The sequence below is a fragment of the Nothobranchius furzeri genome, chromosome 13 (assembly GCF_043380555.1).
Source record: "Nothobranchius furzeri strain GRZ-AD chromosome 13, NfurGRZ-RIMD1, whole genome shotgun sequence".
NCBI lineage: Eukaryota > Metazoa > Chordata > Actinopteri > Cyprinodontiformes > Nothobranchiidae > Nothobranchius > Nothobranchius furzeri.
The window spans coordinates 60,342,468-60,363,615 of record NC_091753.1 but is presented as its reverse complement, the minus strand read 5'-3'; the positions used below and the strand labels follow the sequence as shown (position 1 = coordinate 60,363,615).

Genomic DNA, 21,148 nt, shown 5'->3' with positions numbered 1-21,148 from the left:
GTGGATTTTCTCTTATGTGTTTTGCAAAAGCACTTCCTTTCATTTCTCCACCTCACCCACAGGTACCTCAACTTCTGCTTGTGAAATAGCGCTTCCTTGATCTGCCTTGATCTACGGTCGCCATGTCATTGGCGGAGCGCTGCAACAGCCGGCATATGTACATGCATGAGATCCACAAGGCACTTTGCATTGACTATTTATGGCAGTAAGTGGGCGTGGTGAGGGCGGGATGTGACTAAAATGTAGCTGAGAAACATTCTCGTTAGTGTCTGATTTATGAAACGGAGATTGCGTGCAGCTGGTTTTAGTAAGGATTCTGCGCAACGTTTGATAAATGAGACCCCTGGGCAATTAACAGCTATGCCCTGCCAGTAAATGATAAACAATAAATGACCCGCACTTGTATAGTGCCTCTCAGAGTAAGGACTCCAAAGCGCTTTACACTACAGTGTACACGGTAATCAGATCTCCTGCAGGAATCATAAGCTGGCCAAAGGAAGAAATACAGACCACAGATGTCAAGACACAGAAACTCCTAACTATGCATGGAGGGTTCCATCCTAAATCCAGTATCCTGATGCTGTACACTAGCCATAAGGAAGGAGGCCGAGTACTAGTGAGTGTGAGAGCCACTATCCAAGATGAAACATTCAAGATCCATAAGTACATCAAGGACAAGGCCCTAACAGATGACATGCTCAGTGAATGTGTCTTAGTCAATGGCGAACAGAGGAGGAGACGCTGGAAATACCATCGTGGGAGGACAAACCCCTGCATGGGATGTACCACCCACAGGTATCTGAAGTGGCTGATATCAAGAAATCCTACCAATGGCTAAGAAGAGCGGGTCTGAAGGACAGCACAGAGGTACTCATCATGGCTGCACAGGAACAGGCCCTGAACACCAGAGCAACAGATCCAAGGTCTACCACACCAGACAAGACCTAAGGTGTAGGCTATTCAGAGAGGCCCCTGAGACAATCCACCACATAACTGCAGGGTGTAAGATGCTGGCAGGGAAAGCATGCATGGAACGCCACAACCAAGTGGCTGGCATAGTGTAGAAACATCTGTGCAGTATGGACTGGAAGCCCTAAGGTCAAAATGGTGATGGTGAACCATCCGGACATTGTGTTGGTGGACAAACAACATAGGACAGCCAATGTGATTGATGTGGCAATACCATGTGATGGTAACATCAGGAAAAAGGAACATGAGATACTAGTGAAGTACCAGGGCCTCAAAGAAGAACTTGAGAAAGCCTGGAGAGTGACATCTGTGGTGCCCATGGTCATCGGGGCACTCAGGGCAGTAACCCCCAGACTGGAAGAATGACTAAAGCAGATCCCAGAAATACATCAGACATCTCAGCCCATAAAAGAGCAGTTCTAGGAACAGCTAAAATACTGCAGAACCCTCAAGCTCCCAGGCCTCTGGTAGAGGACCCGAGCTTGGAAGGATGAGACCACCCGCGGAGGGGGAGATGGGATTTTTTTTTCACTTATATTTTATGAGGATGAAAACCGCTTGAGATGTGTCATCTCATTTTCAAGCAGGTCCTCAAATTGTACAACAAAAATACATATATGTGTTGTTTTAAAATGGAAATGTCTGCACAGTGATCATTATCTTTTAAAAAGATAAATATGTTTCAAATTCATTTTACTGCGTTGTCTAAAGTCATTACATTTAAAAATAATGTAAATGATAATACATGTGTGTTCATATTTTGATTATTCACATACATGGCAGTGACACATTACATATGATATAGGAGTTGACAGGTTTTAGCCTCCTTATTACTATTTTTATAACCTACAATGCTGGACAAACCGCTGGGTCAGATACCGAGACAAGACAGAAAAGAGGATCCATTAGGATTCGGCTTTTAATCAGGATATATTAAATTCATTTTATATCGAAGAAAATTCACAAGAGACGTGTAGTCTTTAAAAGAGTTAAAAGCGTTTAATTCTTCGCACTGATTTCAAATTTACCAGCTGTAATTGAAGGCAGCGTACACTGAGAAAACCCACGCTGCTGGTGAGTCCATGAAGGCAGCAGCGGGAGGGAATGTCGGAAGGTGTTTATCGTCTTCCTGTAGGGTTAGGGTTAGAGACGGTCCGAAGTTGTTTCTGTGCCTCTGCTGGAGCGCGAAGATGTCCAGGAAAACATCGAAACTTTCTCAACTCTAACATGAAGGTTTAAAATGGTAAACGCCACCCAGCCGAGCCCGCGTCGGTAAGTTCCGGTGAACGTGTTTTAGGCGGTCTTTGACCGACCCAGTGAGTCTAACCAGGTTCGTCGTTGCTTTTACACAAGCTGCCGAGCTGCAGATGAAAACAGCGGCTGGGTCTGAACAAAGACGGCCGCTGTGGCTAAAATCACGAGTTGTTTTCAGCTCGAGTTCATTTTTAACCACATGAACCGATTCAGCTTGTTTACTATTAAAGCAACAAGGTCGGTTCTTCTACCGAATCGCCAAAAAGAACCTCTCATTTGCTGCAGCTTATTGACTTTCAGCCGGTTAGATTTGTGACATCTGACCAAACAACACAAGTGTTTAGTCAGTTTAGGTTGTTTTTGTGTAGAACAGCTAAAGCAAACCGACATGGATGTAATGTCTGTTATTTTCGGCTCTATGTGCTGCTTTTTGGATCCGAGCGTCCAGAGTTTCAGTTCATTTGAACGGCCTAATAGATCAACACACACACACACACACACACACACACACTTTGGTTACTTTATTTGATTTAAATGAACTAAGCTTACGTCTGATTAAAACAAGTAAACAAGTTTCACATATTAACTAAACAATCAGGATAATTCAGTACAGTTAAAACCTGAAGAAAACATTTCAGTTCTTAAAATCTGGTATTTATTTGGTGTAAAAGTACATATACATATATATGTATGTACGTGTAAAAGTACATATACATGTATATGTATGTACGTGTAAAAGTACATATACATGTATATGTATGTACGTGTAAAAGTACATATACATGTATATGTATGTACGTGTAAAAGTACATATACATGTATATGTATGTACGTGTAAAAGTACATATACATGTATATGTATGTACGTGTAAAAGTACATATACATGTATATGTATGTACGTGTAAAAGTACATATACATGTATATGTATGTACGTGTAAAAGTACATATACATGTATATGTATGTACGTGTAAAAGTACATATACATGTATATGTATGTACGTGTAAAAGTACATATACATGTATATGTATGTACCGTGTAGCATTCAGTCAATATTGAGAAGGCCAGAACTGATGGTAAATCCGTATCATCAACCAACGTAAGAGCTAGGCATAAACAAAAATAAATAATAAATACAACATTTTCATCATAAATTAAACCATAATGCATAACTGATTACATTGGTAGCCCTTTTCACAACTAATACAATCATATATGTATATATATATATATATATATATATATATATATATACACACACACACACACACACACACGTTCCGTTTTCATAACATTCTGAATTCTAGTTGCAGACCTTGTTCCCCTCATCAGCTGAAGCTAGACGGAAGTATTCTTCAGGTTTTCTGTGTTTTCTTCTCCGTTATTCGTTAATAGTCTACCCTTTGCTCCATCTTTACTTCTAATAGATTTACGTTTGCTTCTGTGTTGCGTCTCCCTACTTAGCTACGGTTACTGTGACGCTGTCAAAATAAAAGCCCGTACACCTTTGCCGTTGTTAAACATAAAGAAATCGTTCACCTTTACATACCGTGTATATTTCAGTCAGTGAAGGTTTATTTTTTAACTGGATTTATTACTTTATTTTGCTGTCATTTGTGTTGACGAGTGAAAGAAAACACACAGGAGGAAACGCCGCCCAGACCTGCTTCTGTTATTATTATTATTTCTTTTATTAGCACGGAGCAGAAAGATGGCTATCGCCCACGTGGCTACAGAGTACGTGTTCAGTGACTTCCTGCTGAAGGATCCAAACCCAGCTCGCTACAAGAGCATCCGGACGGAGCTGGCCGTGGACAAGATGGTGACCTGTGTGGCGGTCGGACTGCCCCTCCTCCTCATCTCACTCGCCTTCGCTCAGGAAGTCTCCGTAGGTGAGTGTGGGTCCAGGTGAATTCCTCTAACAAAAGCTCTCATCTGCAGGTCCTAGCTAAAGATAAAAGCTTAGTGACTGTAAATGCTGTAGGTGTTTAACTATTTATTGTTTAACGTCCAGCAACGGTCAGTTTGAGGTAGTTTGACCGTTCAACACCTGGTCAAAGAGGAGACACGAGACTGCACGTGTCTCCTTTAAATCGCCCTAGCTCCATCCCACCAGCTGGAGCTCAGAGCCTGCAGCTCTGAACACGGATAACCAAATGTCAACAATAATGTTCTCTCCTCGAGGTCCCATCTGTCAGGACTCTTCATGCCTCCATATAAGGAACACTCACAGCCCGGATTTCCTAAACCAGATGTGAACTTCTACAACTTATAATCTAGATAATCATTAAATAAACGTTTGTTTATTGCTACTTATAATAATTATAGTATAATGAAATGTTTCATTAGTCTGTGCTCAATGACTGAAGTGTGAAATGAATGTTATGGTTACGGTGATAGAAATACGTGTCAGCATGTTGATGTGACGAGGTCGTCACCATTTGCTCTCACACAAGGACAAAGTAAGGTTAAGTTAGACTCGTGACACATCGATAGTCCTTTACCCGGATCAGAGCCTCCGTGTTTCTGAGGCTCTTGGTGATACTCCAGTATCAGCGTCGCAGGTGCAGAAAGGTTGTGACGAGGGTTCTGCTTCAGGTGGCCGCTCTGAAACTCTCTAGAAGTGAGTAACCACCGGAGTAATCTGGTTTAATGTTCTCGTGTTATGATTGTGTAGCCAACCAGAGGCTGATGAGGAACAGTTCCTGCAGAACGAGCTGATACTGTTCACCCCGGCTTTCCACTGGAGCCGTCAGCAGCGCGAGTCGGCCGCTTCTCAGGAGCAGCATGTCGCGGCCTTTACGCGCCGGTTCTATTTTCTACGCGCGACGCCTCTGAAACGGGTCAAGTTTCTATATCTGTGCGGTCCAGTGAGAAGTTATCACCTAGCTAGCGGTCTCCTTTGTTTTTCAGGTCCGTATTGGCGATTATAAAACGGACAGAACATAAAACACAAACCATGTTGTAGTTTTCTCCTGCTTGTTGTTGTGTTTACTGGCGAAGTCACTCGTTTGACTTCGTGCTCGGTCGGTGACAGCTGCTCCCCTGCTGCTTCGCGTCTCGTGGGAAGGGCCAAGCAGCAGCTTACACGAGCAAGACGTGCTGCTGACGGCTCCCGTGGAAACCCGGGGTTAGACTCCTTCAGAGTCCCAGACGCTCGGTTCCATCCATCTGTCGTGACCCGAGACATCTCTGGACTGAAGGGTCGGTGCCACGGTATTCTACAGCCCTCTGGTGCCAGAGGTCATCCGACCTCTCTGACCTTCGGCTCCACAAAGAGGGTCTCCCAGAACGGGTGAAGTAGACACACAGATAGCGTCTGATGTGTTTTTATAATAATCAACTTCATAGCTTAACCCAATTCTTTTACATCCAGAACTCGGCTCTCCTAGATACGGAAGTTCTGATAACACCGCATTCACACCTAGATCCATCCATCACACCTAGATCCATCCATCACACCTAGATCCATCCATCACACCTAGATCCATCCATCACACCTAGATCCATCCATCACATCTAGATCCATCCATCACACCTAGATCCATCCATCATACCTAGATCCATCCATCACACCTAGATCCATCCATCACACCTAGATCCATCCATCACACCTAGATCCATCCATCACACCTAGATCCATCCAGCACACCTAGATCCATCCAGCACACCTAGATCCATCCATCACACCTAGATCCATCCATCACACCTAGATCCATCCATCACACCTAGATCCATCCATCACACCTAGATCCATCCATCACACCTAGATCCATCCATCACATCTAGATCCATCCATCACACCTAGATCCATCCATCACACCTAGATCCATCCATCACACCTAGATCCATCCATCACATCTACGTTCATCCATCACACCTAGATCCATCACACCTAGATCCATCCATCACACCTAGATCCACCCATCACATCTACGTTCATCCATCACACCTAGATCCATCCATCACACCTAGATCCATCCATCACACCTAGATCCATCCATCACACCTAGATCCATCCATCACACCTAGATCCATCCAGCACACCTAGATCCATCCAGCACACCTAGATCCATCCAGCACACCTAGATCCATCCAGCACACCTAGATCCATCCATCACACCTAGATCCATCCAGCACACCTAGATCCATCCAGCACACCTAGATCCATCCAGCACACCTAGATCCATCCAGCACACCTAGATCCATCCAGCACACCTAGATCCATCCATCACATCTAGATCCATCCATCACACCTAGATCCATCCATCACACCTAGATCCATCCATCACACCTAGATCCATCCATCACATCTAGATCCATCCAGCACACCTAGATCCATCCATCACATCTAGATCCATCCATCACACCTAGATCCATCCAGCACACCTAGATCCATCCATCACACCTAGATCCATCCATCACATCTAGATCCATCCAGCACACCTAGATCCATCCATCACACCTAGATCCATCCATCACACCTAGATCCATCCATCACATCTAGATCCATCCATCACACCTAGATCCATCCATCACACCTAGATCCATCCATCACACCTAGATCCATCCATCACACCTAGATCCATCCATCACACCTAGGTCCATCCATCACACCTAGATCCATCCATCACACCTAGATCCATCCATCACACCTAGATCCATCCATCACACCTAGATCCATCTATCACAACTAGATCCATCCATCACATCTAGATCCATCCATCACACCTAGATCCATCCATCACACCTAGATCCATCCATCACAGTAAATGTTAACCTGTCGTGTTTTAATTGTTGGTAAAATAAATTCTTATTTTTATAAACCTGACTCTTTAATGAATCAAGACGAAGTGTTTACAATCTCCTAATAAATACAGAACCCTAGAGTCTTCTGATCAACAGTGAAGACCAGGCAGGCTGATATTCTATATTTAGATAGAGTATCACAGCTTATTGTCACAAGTAGAGGTAATCTATATGTTGATCTCTTAAAGCACTCAGCTTACCAAACCCATCAAGTTTAGTCTAAAGCTGACTAGTTTTGTGCTGAATCAGCGGGTGAACAGGACATTTATTTGTAAAAAATGGTCTCAGAATTGTTGAACTTTAGTTTTAGGTGGACGTGTTTTACCTACTTTATTTATTACAGCTTTAATCAAACCAACATTCAAAGTGTTTAAGTTTCTGAAGCGAAGATTTGCTGGTTTTCTTTCAGCAACTCTTTATTTTCTTTAGGTTTTACTGAATCAAACTGAACTGGACTTTAAATCTGGATCTGTTTAGTTGTTGTCTTTAAAGACTTTGTTGTTGTTTGTTTCCTGTATGTCTCAGGAAGTCAGATCAGCTGTTTTGCTCCCTCCAGCTTCTCCTGGAAGCAGGCTGCTTATGTGGACTCCTACTGCTGGGCTGCTGTTCACACACACACCCTGCCTCTGTGGCTGCATAAGGTACACACACACACACACACACACACACTTAAAACTAACTCGATGGTTGGACTTGTCCATCTGGACTGTTGAGATTACGATGATTCACTTTCCCATGATTCATGCTGAGTTGATCACAGCGGATTTAGAGAGTCGTGGAGAGGAGTTCAACCTCAGAGGGGGTGTGGTAAAATATTCTGTTAGTTTAGTGGAAGTGTTATTTACCGACAGCGTTTCTGCAGCTAATTTAGTTTTTAAAGGTGTGGTTGAAACCTTTTCGATGAGACGGCCGGGAGTATTGATCAATAACACTTCTACATCTGTGGTGGTCGCAGGCTACTGAAATGCGAATGCTACCTCCAGCTGTGATCAACAACCCGTTTAACGTCGTTTACCCGTTCTCCAGTTAACTAAAACCGGAGTCCGTTGTGTGTACCAGAGCATATTTACACCGTGTGCTTCCCCACACTGGCCGAGCTACAGGCACAAAATGGCCGCTACCGCGCGGTGGTTTCACTCGACGACCTCAAAGCTAAAGTAAAGCACCACGTTGGTATAGCTTATTAACATTAACACCATAAAATAATGTCATTTTAAAGGATAAATAAGAAATAAATGTTGGGATTTTCTCAAATGGACCCACCCCCTGGGGGGCATCTTATTCAGTGCCTCAAAATTCTAGATCAGGTCGCCCCTTACAAAACCAGCCGCAGTTCCAGTGCCTCCAGTTCACACAGGCTGAACAACCAGATGCTTGATCTTAGACGCTCCTATAGAAAAGCGGAACGACGGTGGAAGAGGACAGGTCTGGTTGTTCATCGTGAATATTTTAAAGAACTTCTCGAGCCATACAACGAAGCTTGTAGAAAATGCCAGGTCTTCTTTCTTCAGCAACCTCATATGTCAAAATAAGAATAATCCTAAGGTTTTGTTTGATACCATCTCCAGCATCGTGTCTTCTCCTCCGCAGCAGGCTCAGCTATCTTCAGCTGATGACTGTAACAGATTTCTCCACTTTTTTGAAAACAAGGTGCTGAATCTGAGATCCAGCATTCCACCAGCCCTCGCCCCCTCAGGAGGGGAGGCCCCCCCAGTGCTCCGAGTCTTTCACCTCCTTCTCCCCAATTACACTAAATGACTTAACCTCAATAATCAGTCAGATGAAGCTCTCATCATGCTCATCAGATATCTTACCTCCCTCTGTTTTAGTCGGGTCCCTTGCCTCTATCAGTCCATCTCTGTTGACTATGATCAACAGCTCACTGAGCCAAGGCTGTGTTCCATCTTACTTTAAAAATGCAGTAGTGACTCCTCTCTTAAAGAAACACAACCTTGACGCCAGCTCCACCAGTAACTTTAGGCCCATTTCTAAGCTACCTTTCATCAGTAAAGTACTTGAGAAGGTTGTTGAAACCCAACTCAGATCCTGGTTTTCTAAGTCAAAGGTCTCTGACCCCTTCCAGTCTGGCTTTCTGGAGCAGCACTCAACTGAGACTGCTCTAGTAAGGGTGCATAATGACCTCCTGATGGCTGCTGATGCAGGGAAATGCTTTGTCATGGTCCTGCTTGACCTCAGTGCAGCTTTTGACACTGTAGACCACAACGTTCTACTAAACAGGTTCAATGCTCTGGCTGGGATTTCAGGTTCTGCTCTAGACTGGCTCTCTTCCTATCTCACCAACAGAACATTCACAGTGAAGTCAGAAACCTTCTCTTCAGAAACTGCCTCTCTAACATGCGGGGTCCCACAAGGTTCAGTTCTAGGGCCTCTACTTTTCGCATTCTATATTCTTCCCCTAGCTGGCATCATTCAGTCTTTCCCAGACATCTACCACATCTACGCTGATGATATTCAGCTCTATATGTCCTTTATGCCACACCAGTTGGACAGGCTGGCCACACTTGTACTCTGCCTGACCCAGATCAGTAACTGGCTGTCCAGCAACTTTCTTGTCCTCAATGCTAACAAGACAGAGACCCTGATCGCTGCACCCCCGGAACTTCAGCCAAAAATCGAGCAGGAAATTGCCTCTTTTTGCCCATCAGCCAAGGCCAACATTAGAAACCTGGGAGTTATTTTTGATCCAGCTTTAAGTTTAGACTCATACGTCAAAACCATCTCCCGCTCTTGTTTCTTTCAACTGAGAAACATTTCAAAAGTCCGTAAACTGGTTTCTACTGCAGATCTGGAAAAAATCATCCATGCCTTTGTGTCATCACGCTTAGACTACTGTAACGCTCTTTTTACTGGTCTCAGCAAAACCTCCCTCTCACGCCTTCAAGCCATCCAAAATGCAGCAGCCAGACTCCTAACCAAATCCAGCAGACAAGCTCACATCACTCCAGGTTTACAGTCCCTCCACTGGCTCCCGGTAGAATATAGAATACAGTTTAAAGTTTTAGTCCTGACCTATAGAGCTCTTAACAAGCAGGCTCCAAGCTACCTATCTGAGCTTTTATCCCCACACATCACCTCTCAGAACCTTAGATCCACATCTGAAAACCTCCTGGCTGTTCCTCGAACCAGACTGAAAACCAAAGGGGGCGGGGCCTTTCAGACTATTGCACCCAGACTTTGGAACAGTCCACCTTCTAATCTCCGTCTCTCTAACACTGTAGAGGTCTTTAAAAATCATCTAAAAACTCACCTTTTCATCCAGGCGTTCCCTCCCTAAATGTTTCAGAATGATGGCTTTGTTCGGGTTCACACCTTCACTTTGTTTATACTCCTGATTGTATTTTCTACATTTATCACTGCTATTGTTTTTCTGATGTTTTTATTGGTTAGAGGTATTTGCCCTGATCTTTATCATGTTGTACAGCGCTTTGTGATGTATATCTGTGAAAGGCGCTCTATAAATAAACTTTTACTTACTTACTCATTGAATAAAAAATGTGCTGACTCATGGTTTGATCTTGGTCCACTGAGGAGAAGCTGCAGCTGATTGCGACCCGTCTGCTTTGTTTTGACCGGCTCAGTTCTTCCCCTACATCCTGCTGCTAGTGGCGGTTCTGATGTACACCCCAGCCTTGTTCTGGAGGTTCGTCGCGGCTCCGCTGCTGCAGTCGGACCTGGCCTTTATCATGGAGGAGTTGGACCGCTGCTACAACCGCGCCGTCACTCTGGCTAAACGCTTAGCCGGCTCTGGACCTCTCAACTCAGACAGGTACTGACCCTGGCCCCGCTGCTGTTGACCTGGTTGCTCTTGGTCTGTCTGACACATCTGTAGCCAGCTGTTACGCATGTCTGTCACATCATTCCCCTCCCCGTTTAGCGATCCCACCGACGGCTGCTTCAACTACCCACTGGTGGAGAAGTTCCTGATGACCAAGCGCTGCTCGCGGTCGCTGCTGCTGTTCTACCTGCTGTGCCGTGGCCTGACGCTGGTCACCCTGCTGTGTGCCTGCCTCTACCTCGGGTACTACCTCCAACTGGCCTCCATCACGGATGACTTCGGCTGCCGACTTCGCATCGGACTCCTGGTGAATGACAGCACCGTCCCAGACAAGGTGCAGTGCAAGCTCATCGCCGTGGGCGTCTTCTCTCTGCTCAGGTATCTTTGATGGAGTGCACCTTAAAGAGCAAGTTCACTGAGAACCTGTTTTTTACTAGTTATTTAGAAATCTGATCAGTCTCTCTGAGTGTTTGATGCAGGCTGAACATGAAAATAGTCTCCTACACCCATCTCCTGCAGTAGCTCTGATAGAAAACAGACGGATTAGAAAACCCTAACCCTGTCACTAACATTCATGGACTCACCCATCTGGACTCACGACAGGAAGCTGCTGTTGGTTTAGTCCAGGAGGCGAGTTAGCTAAAAGTAAGATGTTCTAGTAGGGCTGAACGATATGGAAAAACAGTACATAGATAAAAAATATCATATCGATCGATGCCATTATTATGAAAAACGTACAAAACATATGTTAAAGAGCAAATAGCAGGTTAAGTTTATTTCTAGTTCATATAAAATGCTGTCATGAGAAGACTATTAGAAAAGCTTATTGTGGATATTTGGTTATAAAACACATAACAGCAGTTTTCTAGTAAAAGTTCCTTTCTCTTGTTTCTGAATCTGAACTCTGACGTAACCAAAGGCAGTCAGAAGCTCGGCTGCCTCAGCTCGGTGTGGAGAGTGGCTAGTTTAGGGTAGAGAGGTCATGTGATCCAGTCAGTGTGTGTTTACTAGTGTTGGGTTGTGTTCATGTTGGTAAACTAGAGTGTGTGAAGGCTGCACCGACTCCAGCCTGTCTGGGCATCGAGTCCCCAGGTTTCCAGATCAGAGGAACAACGCCTCTATCTCCGTGCCTGAGGGCGTTTCTGCAGCTGAAAAGACGGACCTCTGTAGCCCATATGGGTCGGTACCGGGTCAGGGAGGTCCGCGCTGGGCTCCGGAGACGACCCGTGGAGGGGTTTAAAAAATTAAATGTGGATTTCTAGAATTCAGATCACCGTCAGAACCAGGTCAGAACCGACCTCCAGAAGAGACGTGCGGGGCTCAGCGGGTCAATTGAGCTGGTTTCTGGGTCAGAACCAGATCAGAACCGCCTGGACCACCAGGAGAGGATCATGTGCAGCTTTTAAGAATACCAGCTGGACTGGCTCGCTGGTGTCTGGGTCGGATCCAGTCCACAGAAGCCCGCATGTGCTCCAGAACCGGAGGACAGGCGTCTCTCTCCCTCTCTCTAAGCTAAACTAGGTGAGGTGAGCGGATATTAACGAGTGTGAGACAGCTGAAAGATGCTCATTAGTATTAGTATTATATTAACTGAGCGATACTACTTTAACTGTCTGGTACATGATGGTAATCTGTACTATATTGTGATGCTAGCACACGAGTTTAAGCTAACGTGGTTAACTCGAGCTGCCCCCCCCCGCTGCTTCTCCTCACATGGCAGCACAACCTCTCCTCTTTGGCCGATGGTTGCTCCCTCTGGTTGATCTCTGCTCTCTGGGGCGAGCAGCAAACTCAGAACTTTATGGTTCTGGTCCACCAGAAGTACAATTATACACATTTAAAGTTTCCTCTGTGTCAGAGCCGCAGTAGAGTCCAGATTTTCTCTGGATTAAGCTAACAGGACTCCCTCAGCTGACCTCACTTGGTTTGGAGAAAAACACTTTCTCATAAAAAAGACTTTAAAGGCCTAAATGATTCATGTTTGTGTAAAAAAGAGTTTGTTGTTTGTCTAAACATTAGTTCATGGCAGTCTCTAACCTGATGTTTGCTCTGTAAATGCATCCCTGGCCGTTCTGTGTCATTACTTTAGGATAAAAACAAGATGGTTGTGTCACCAGACTGGAGTTTTCATCGCTTCTCTGCAAATTTTTCCACTGATCGTTGCGTCTTTTGTGTCAGACTAGTAAAAACCTAAATATGGCTGTGCTGGTGCCCCATGGAAACCTCCACCACTCCGGACTGCAGCCAGAGGTTTAACTAACACCGACAGACGCGTGCACATTACACCTGTTGTTGCTGATTTACTCCCGGTCAGCTTTTCACTTCCAAGCCTTGTGTGTATACAAGGCTTTGAATCGCTCGTCTCCATCCTACGTGGCGGACCTGCTGTCTCGGTATGATCCCACTGGTTCCCTTCGTTCAGCAGATCATCTGCTGCTGGTCGTTTTGGCAGGTGGAGAGCACGCTGCAGGGCGAGGTGTCGCCGGGACAACACATACCCTGGGGCTGGGGCTGACCAGTGACGCCATAACAACTTGCCACGTGGGCGCCATTGTTGTTTACAACACTGCAAGAGCAAATGAGTCCTGGGGAGCTTCATGGGCAGTGGTTGAGTCACCCGAGTCCAGAGCTTTAACCCACAGAGGTCAATAATGGGCTCAAAGCAATTGATCAGGTCTTTACCAAACAGGGAAGAAAACAACTCGAGGTCAGACACGGACACAGAATGATGCACCAACATGCTGCGACCGACGGAAAGGTTGAGAAAGACACAGAAGACGAGGTTGTTGTAGCCTGAGCATGAAGACGGACATCTACGGCGCAGGGTGTCCTGGTGCAGACCTGGCCAGCTGCAGCCGAGCAGAGGCGTTCCCAATCACCCATTTGCAGATTCATGTCTTAACTGAAAGCAGATTACGTCAATGTTTCTCTTTCCTTTTATTGTGAAAAGCGATATGAATACTCCTTAAACAATACCAGTTTGAACTGGACAGGAAGTCATGTTCTCACTTATAAATAAACACGTTAAGCATCGCTGTTTGAACTACAGAATCATATCTGTTCCTTTAGACTTTCATTTTTCTAAGATTGAAAACAGAACTTTTATACCGGTTTTGACACGCTGGTCCAGAAAAGTATTCTATCGCAGTGATTTGCTTTAACATTAACTAGGGGTGCGCCAGTTGCTCTTTTTAGCCAATCACTGAGCTTGAAAAAACCAGAGATTGGGGCCGATCGATCGGTTGGCCGATAGAAAGGTGCACCCATCGACCCCTAGTCTCACCTGGTGTCTAAGATAGCGTCGCAGGTTAGCGACCCCTCAAGGGTCACAGGAATGTGAGGTTTTCGTTTGGGACCTTTATCGGACGATTTTGCACAAAAGTGTTAAGGTTTGTCCAGCGGGAACGAGTGACTAGACCCGCCGACCTGTAGGTGATGGTTGAAGACCGATACTGGACGCAACCTCTCCAGACCCGGGTCTTGCGTGGGTGCTACGGGACGCACCGTTGCGGCAGGTTCAAGTGATGGTGGACTGTTGTTTACAACAGAGTTGTGTGCAGGAGCTGTAGGTGCAGGAGGACAGGCACTCTGGTGTGCAGAATAGATGAGCTTCACCTCCTTGTCCTTTGATGAGATGCTCATTAGGTCACGATGAACAGATCTCAGAACGACGCACTGGTGATCAGGGGACACGCTACCGGGCCCAGCTCTTGACCTTGGAGGAGCAGGAGCCTCATCCATTAAGCTAGCTTACACACAAAGCCGGGTCGTAAAACTGCGTAAGCAACTTTCCACGCAAACTTTGGGATTCATGAAAGAAAACTTAGTGGAAAAATGTGAACAACTTTAAGTTGACTAAGGACCTGGCTTCCACACATGCTGGACATGGAGAGCACCTGCAGTGCTGCTGCTGAGAAGGATAAAGTTAAGTCCAGCAGCATTATCGCTTGTACCCCCCCCCCCCACACACACACACACAGCCTGAAGCGCAGAGTACGTAATGCTGGCTATCAGCAGGGGGGCGTTATGTGTCTGTGGCCCGACTGATCATGCGCCCCGGCTTCTTGGCCTAGACTAGAGGTTCTCCCTTCGGGTGACTGGTTAGCGTGCGTGACTCTTACCCAGGAGTCTTCCTTTCATTTCTCCACCTCACCCACAGCTACCTCAGCTTCTGCTTCCTTGATCTGCATCTGCGGTCGCCATCGTTAATGGCAGAGTGCTGCAACGACTTGTGTACATGCAGGAGACCCACAAGGCACTCTGCGTTGACCATTTATGGCAGAAAGTGGGCGTGGTGAGGTTGGGATGTGACTCAGAAAGACCTGAGAACCTTTGTCGTTAGTCTCTGATTAATGAAGCGGAGATTGCGTGCAGCTGTGCGTCCTCCATGTTTTATACGTCAAGCTGAGCTTGAGTACGGTTTTAGTACAGACTCTGCCCAGCGTGTTCTAGATGGGACCCCTGGGCAGTTGCGGCGTGGTGAGTAACGGTCAGGGCGGCGTTCACCTGATGGAGACGGCTCTTTTAGGAGCCGCCCAACACCTCTAGACTAACCTGCAGACCCCGGTTGCATCTCATGGCCGGTGAAAGCTGAACTCAAAGGGAGCTACGACTCTTTGGGCTCTCGTGGTCTCCACGTCCGGTGACCTCACCACTCGGGCTGCCTTTCCTCCGGACCGCCGTGAGCAACACACACAAGGGCATCGTAGTCTGCACACTGGCGTCGGACGACTTACTAAAGTTTAGCTCATCAACTGATGTTACAACCCAGACTGCACCATCCCTCTCTGCTCTAACCTCTGGCCCGCCTTCCATCATCTGCTGCCTATAACCACCGTTCAGTCGTACGGAGTCATGTGCATCGTTTAGTTCAGGAAAATAGAATTAAAATCATTTCTAACCTTATTCCTGACTGAGTTCATGTGTTCATGGTCCCTGAATAAGTAAAAACTAAAGGTTTCTGATTAAACCTTCAACGACCAATCAGGTTCATGTTTCATATTTATATGGAACATCACATCTTATTGATCCTTGAATAAATAATCGCTAATCATTAACGCTACACTCTTCCTGTTTTTCTCTCTCCAGCCTCGTAAACTTGATCGTCTTCATCGCTCTGATCCCCGCTGTTATCTATGCCAGTCTCCGCCCCCTGTTCTGCCAAGGATACACCAGCTTCCTGGAAACCTACCAATCACTTCCCACCGTGAGCATCCTGCCCAAGCCTGACAGCCAATGGGACGACCTTTCCATGTACCTGCTCTACCTGGAGGAGAACATCAGCGAACTCAAGTCATACAAATACATGAAGGTCTGATCCACTTCCTGTGTCCTCCATCGGACGTCACGATCCGTACCACTAACTAGTCCGGAACTACCAGCCGACATCTAGACGACTAAAGTGTTGCAGTAACTGAAGCTTGTACTTCTGCTTTTGGCAGGACTAGTACAGGTAGCTCCACGCTGCCACCTTCATTTGTTGCCCTCCGGTCATTCCGGTTTTCCCACCTGCAGGTGTTGGAGATGCTGAGGAAACGAGGTGAATGCTCTGGAGAAAATGTCAACACCCTGGACCTGCTGATGACTCTCGGCCTGGTGAAGATGGATAACGTGGATGGGAAAAAAGCCACGGTGAAACCGGATCACGTAGAAATAAACACTGCAGACGCCGACCTTGGAGCCAAAAACAACCTGGGACGTTCCAGCTCGACCTCAGGGAACGACGCTAAGCTGGAAACGGAGATGCAAGGTGAGGAACCACATCAGTAGATCAGGAAGACGATCATTCTGTTGTTTAATGTGGTTTTGATGATGAAGGTCTAGAAACCGTGGAGATGACGTGGATGAGAGGAGGAATCTCGGGCTTTTCCTGGAGCACAAACCAGAACGTGATTCGGTTTTTAGAAACTTGTAGAGAAACGATAATCATTTTGTTTTTCTTTCAGAATTCAGTCCATTACTGTCAGGAAGCAGTGATGTCACGGGCAGCAGAGCTGGTGAGGGCGGGGCTCTCCGTCAGCGAGCGATGTGACTGGCTGAAAGGAAGCTGTTGATGGGGGGGGTTGGGACTAGGGTTGGGATTATTTTATGATTGTGAAACACTCTACAGCTCCGCCCCTCGTGGATCTGCAGCGCCCTCATCCCTCACACACCAAACACCAGACGTGCTTCAGGGCTCCACATGCATGTTGTCATGATCTACAGGCGTGTATGTTTCTGGCCGGCCGTGGCGTTTCGCTGTTGCCTGGAGGAGAATCGGATCCAGAACATCTGGTTTAGTTATGTTCATGTTTGCTGAAGACTTCTGCTTAATAGTCCAGCTGCTTTAGTCTGATAAGTAAGATGTTCACCATGTTGGACACATTCTCATAAACTGACAGTTTTGCTCTAAAAATCCATTTCTGGAGGAAAATCCTTCAGATTTGGTCCTTTTTGAATTTCTTAACTTCACACGAGTCATTTTGTTCTCAGGGTTGGAGCGTTTCGTGTGTTTTTGGTACGTCGGGTCTTTTCTTCTCTGATCCTGCTGTGGGAAGAGCTGCCGTCGTTTTTTACGTGTCTGATTTTTAGGATGATTGAAAATGTGAATCTGTTTTGGTTTCCAGGATAAACTGCTGTAAACGTGATGTTTGGTGCCTGTTTGAGCTTGTGAAAATAAATAATGTGTGTGCGTGCGCGTTTACCTGATTTTGGTCTCAGGTCTGATTTATAAAATCATCCCAGCTGAAATATTCTGGCTCTGATATTAAAGGTGCTTCTGGTTTTCTTGGGCCCAGTATACATGAACTAAACGTATTTCTGAATTAGGATTAGCGCGCTCCTGAAGCGTCTGCACCTGTAAACGTGTTTTTCACCCGCGCCGTTAACGACGGGACCGCGTGGAGGTGAGTTTGTTTCAGCCCTTCATCAGAAACAGGCGTGGGGAACCCTGGTCCTCCAGGGCCGGTATGCTGCACGTCTCCGTGGTTGATCCACCTGTGCAGCAGCTCATCAGGCTCTGCAGAAGCCTGTTAATCACCTGCTGATTGAAGTCAGGTGTGATGAAGCAGGTTCAAACTAAAGTATGCTGGATAGCGGCCCTCGAACATGTCTGGTAAGGTGAATCCAGTTATTGACGACTACACCGTTATCTTTTGAATGAAGTTGTGAGTTTAGTAATTCTGATAAGGTTGTTGACCGTAGCTGCAGTAGGAAGGCTCTACTGGTTCTTCACAGCCACGTAAACCAGGACAACAGGAAGTGGCTACTCACTGGCCGAGCCCCCAGGGCAGCTGTGGCTACAGTGTAGCTCATCATCACCTGTGTGTGAATGGGTGAATAGTGTAAAGCGATTTGGGCTCCTCTGACTGAAAGGTGTTATACAGGTGCGAGTGACTCATCACTTCCATGCTGACTGGGGCGTTTGAGGTCCTCTAGGAGAACCTTTTAAAGCAGCAGCAGCTACGACTGAGCCGCCGATGGGTGAATGGAAAGTTTTACCGGTTTAAGACTAAGTTGTTGTTCCTTCTCGTAAATACATGGTTTTTCATGTTACTGGGCCTCATAAATTCATTGTTGTGTGTAGTTCTCTCTCCCCTCCATCAGAGGTCGCTGTAAAACCTGTGTTTGAGTTGCTGTCTCAACCTTACCATTGACCTCACACCGTTCCTCACACGGGGGGAACCGCTTCCATCAACATTTGTTTGTACAACGAACAGCAGAATCATCAGCCCGTTATTGGGTAGCACAGACCAACACTGCAAAAACAGCATAGAACTGGCAAAAGAACTAAAGGAAATTACAATAGAAGACAACGACATACCCATCTCACATGACGTCACATCCCTGTTCACAAAAACACCAACCCAGAAAACCATAGACATAGTAGTTAACAGAATCAGACAAGACAAGACTTTACACAAAACAACAAACCTCACAGCAGACGACATAGCACAACTGATAGCACTGGTAGCTAACTCCACTTACTTCACATACGACAACACAATATACAAACAACTGGAAGGCTTCGCCATGGGTAACCCGTTATCAGCCACCCTGTGCCAGTTTTTCATGGAAAACCTGGAGCAGAAAGCCATAGCCACCGCCCCCCCAACTGCAAAATAAAACTATGGAAACGCTACGTAGACGACATACTGGAAATCATACCAACAGGTCAAACAGAAACACTAACACAACACTTGAATAACATGGACGACACGGGCAGCGTAGAGTTCACTTATGAGTCAGAAACAGAAGGCAGCATAGCATTTATGGATATGAAAATCACCAGGCAGACCGACGGGACCCTAAACATAAACACACACAGACCCATATCTATCATGGACATCAGAACACCCCACCATACACAACATGTCAGTAATCAGAACATTATATCACCGAGCAAACAGGTAACAGAAGAGAGAGACCGTAAACAAGAGGACAAACACATACAACACGCTTTAAAGACCTGCGGATACCCGACATGGGCAATAAACAAAGGAAAACAACAAACAAAAACAGAAAGCAAAGAACAACCCAAAAAAAGAACCAGAAACCCAGAAAGACAAGAACCAAAACCAGTGATAACCCTACCATACATCAGAGGCATAACGGAAAAAATAAGAGCAACAATGAAAAAACACAACATAAACACACCAACAACACCATACACAACAGTTAGAAACAGACTAGTACACCCAAAAGACAAAATACCAGCTGGACTAAAGTAAAGGGGTCAAAGTAAAAGGTAAGCCTCAATAAAATTACTTTTTTTTTTACTACTTTTCATGAAGTTACTGCTGTTGTTATCGCCCCCTGTAGGCGGTGTGAGAAACCTCCTGCTGAGGGAATCTAACCCAGAAACAGATCAGAGGCCTGATTCTTCAGCGTGACATCATTCTGCTGCAGGTAAGATGGTGATTGGCTCTGAGCAGAGGAGTGAGTGCTGATTTGTGGTCCAGATATGTTCTGGTTCTGGTTCCCCCAGAACCACACAGCTCACCTGAGCTGGGAACAACTCCAACCAGACGGGGGCTGGGGTGGAGGCGGTTCCTAGTGGTTAGCTGGCCTGCTCTGTGTCTGTCATGTGTGAGCCCACTGAAGTAGGTGGTAGGCCATCTCTGGGAGGACTTCATAGCTGTGAAACAGCTGACCCTGATCCCCCACACCAGGGATTCCCAAAGTGTGCTATGCGCACCACTGGGGGTGCGCGAGCTGCCGCTAGGGGGTGCGCGAGGTGAAAAGTGTAATGGCTGCGGAGCTCAGAGAAGTCTGTCATATGTCACCATTAGCGTAGCCAGAAACTCATTTGTGGGTGGGCCAAAGAAAAAGTAAGTGGGCCCAATAAATGTAACTGAAAACAAGTATATTTTTGCACGTGTGTCCTCCACATGTGCCCTAGCTTCATAATAACAATGCGCCGAGCTTCAGCGCTCTGGCCTGCGCACGCCGACATGTTCCGTATTTGATCATTTTTAACGGTGTTGGAGGAATCTGAAGGTGGCGAGTCATTCTGGCAGATTGTAATTAACACCTGTCTCATGCAGGTGTTCTGACGTTGTAAACCTCACACACAGAACATTGTGGATGTAACTAAATAACAAGAAATGATTCCCATCCAGGCTATTGACAGCGCGCTGAAGATCTGAAGTTCAGAGTGCGTCTGTCAGAGGTCAGACGCGTTCCAGCGGAGCCACGGCTCACGGGTGCACATGTGAGCACATCTGGGCTGGGCAGAAGTCATTTTACAACGTTGGTTTAAATAGCGCCAATAATGAGACGCGGTGACTGGAGCGGCTGTGCCGCGCGCACACACACACACACACACACACACACACACACACACACAGATTCAATAAGCGCGCACGCTGCTTTAACTCCGGCGCGCCGTCAGACTGAAGGCAGAAATGAACGCTGCCTCCACCGTGATAAAAACTTTTAAGAGGTTATTTTTCATTCAAGGTCAAATTAAGATATTAGCTTCTGGGATGAGTCGGGTCTGCTCCAGCCAGTGACTCCTCATGAACCTGACCACATCTCATGTTACTGCAGCATTTGTTATTCCAGTCAGCGTGGCAGCGGATCGCAGATTCAGCCACACCATAAAACAGCAATAAGTCGGTCTGAGGTAAAAGTGAACATCATGGCTATATCTTGTCCCCTATAGACATTTGATTACGCACAAGTAGGTGATCAGCTCAGGTTTACGCAGAGCAGAAGGAAGGAGAGCGCTCTGGCCGCACAGATTAAACGTTCCTACTTTAAGAAAACCGTTAAATTGCATTGTTTATGTGCTACCTGGGCACTCTAAATGTTTATTTAAAATGAAATCAAAGGAAACT

At 46.0% G+C, this 21,148-nt stretch overlaps 1 protein-coding gene across 1 annotated transcript; it reads left to right on the top strand.

Annotated features, from left to right (window-relative positions):
- The first annotated feature begins 2,041 nt into the window (after nt 1-2,041).
- LOC107374522 (pannexin-1) lies at nt 2,042-17,516 on the top strand. Its single transcript, XM_015942676.3, has 8 exons — nt 2,042-2,241; nt 3,922-4,116; nt 7,559-7,674; nt 10,633-10,820; nt 10,929-11,207; nt 15,918-16,140; nt 16,344-16,578; nt 16,775-17,516. Exons 2-8 carry the CDS (start codon nt 3,936-3,938, stop codon nt 16,858-16,860), a joined length of 1,308 nt encoding a protein of 435 aa, XP_015798162.1. The 5' UTR covers nt 2,042-2,241; nt 3,922-3,935; the 3' UTR covers nt 16,861-17,516.
- The last annotated feature ends 3,632 nt before the right edge of the window (nt 17,517-21,148 follow it).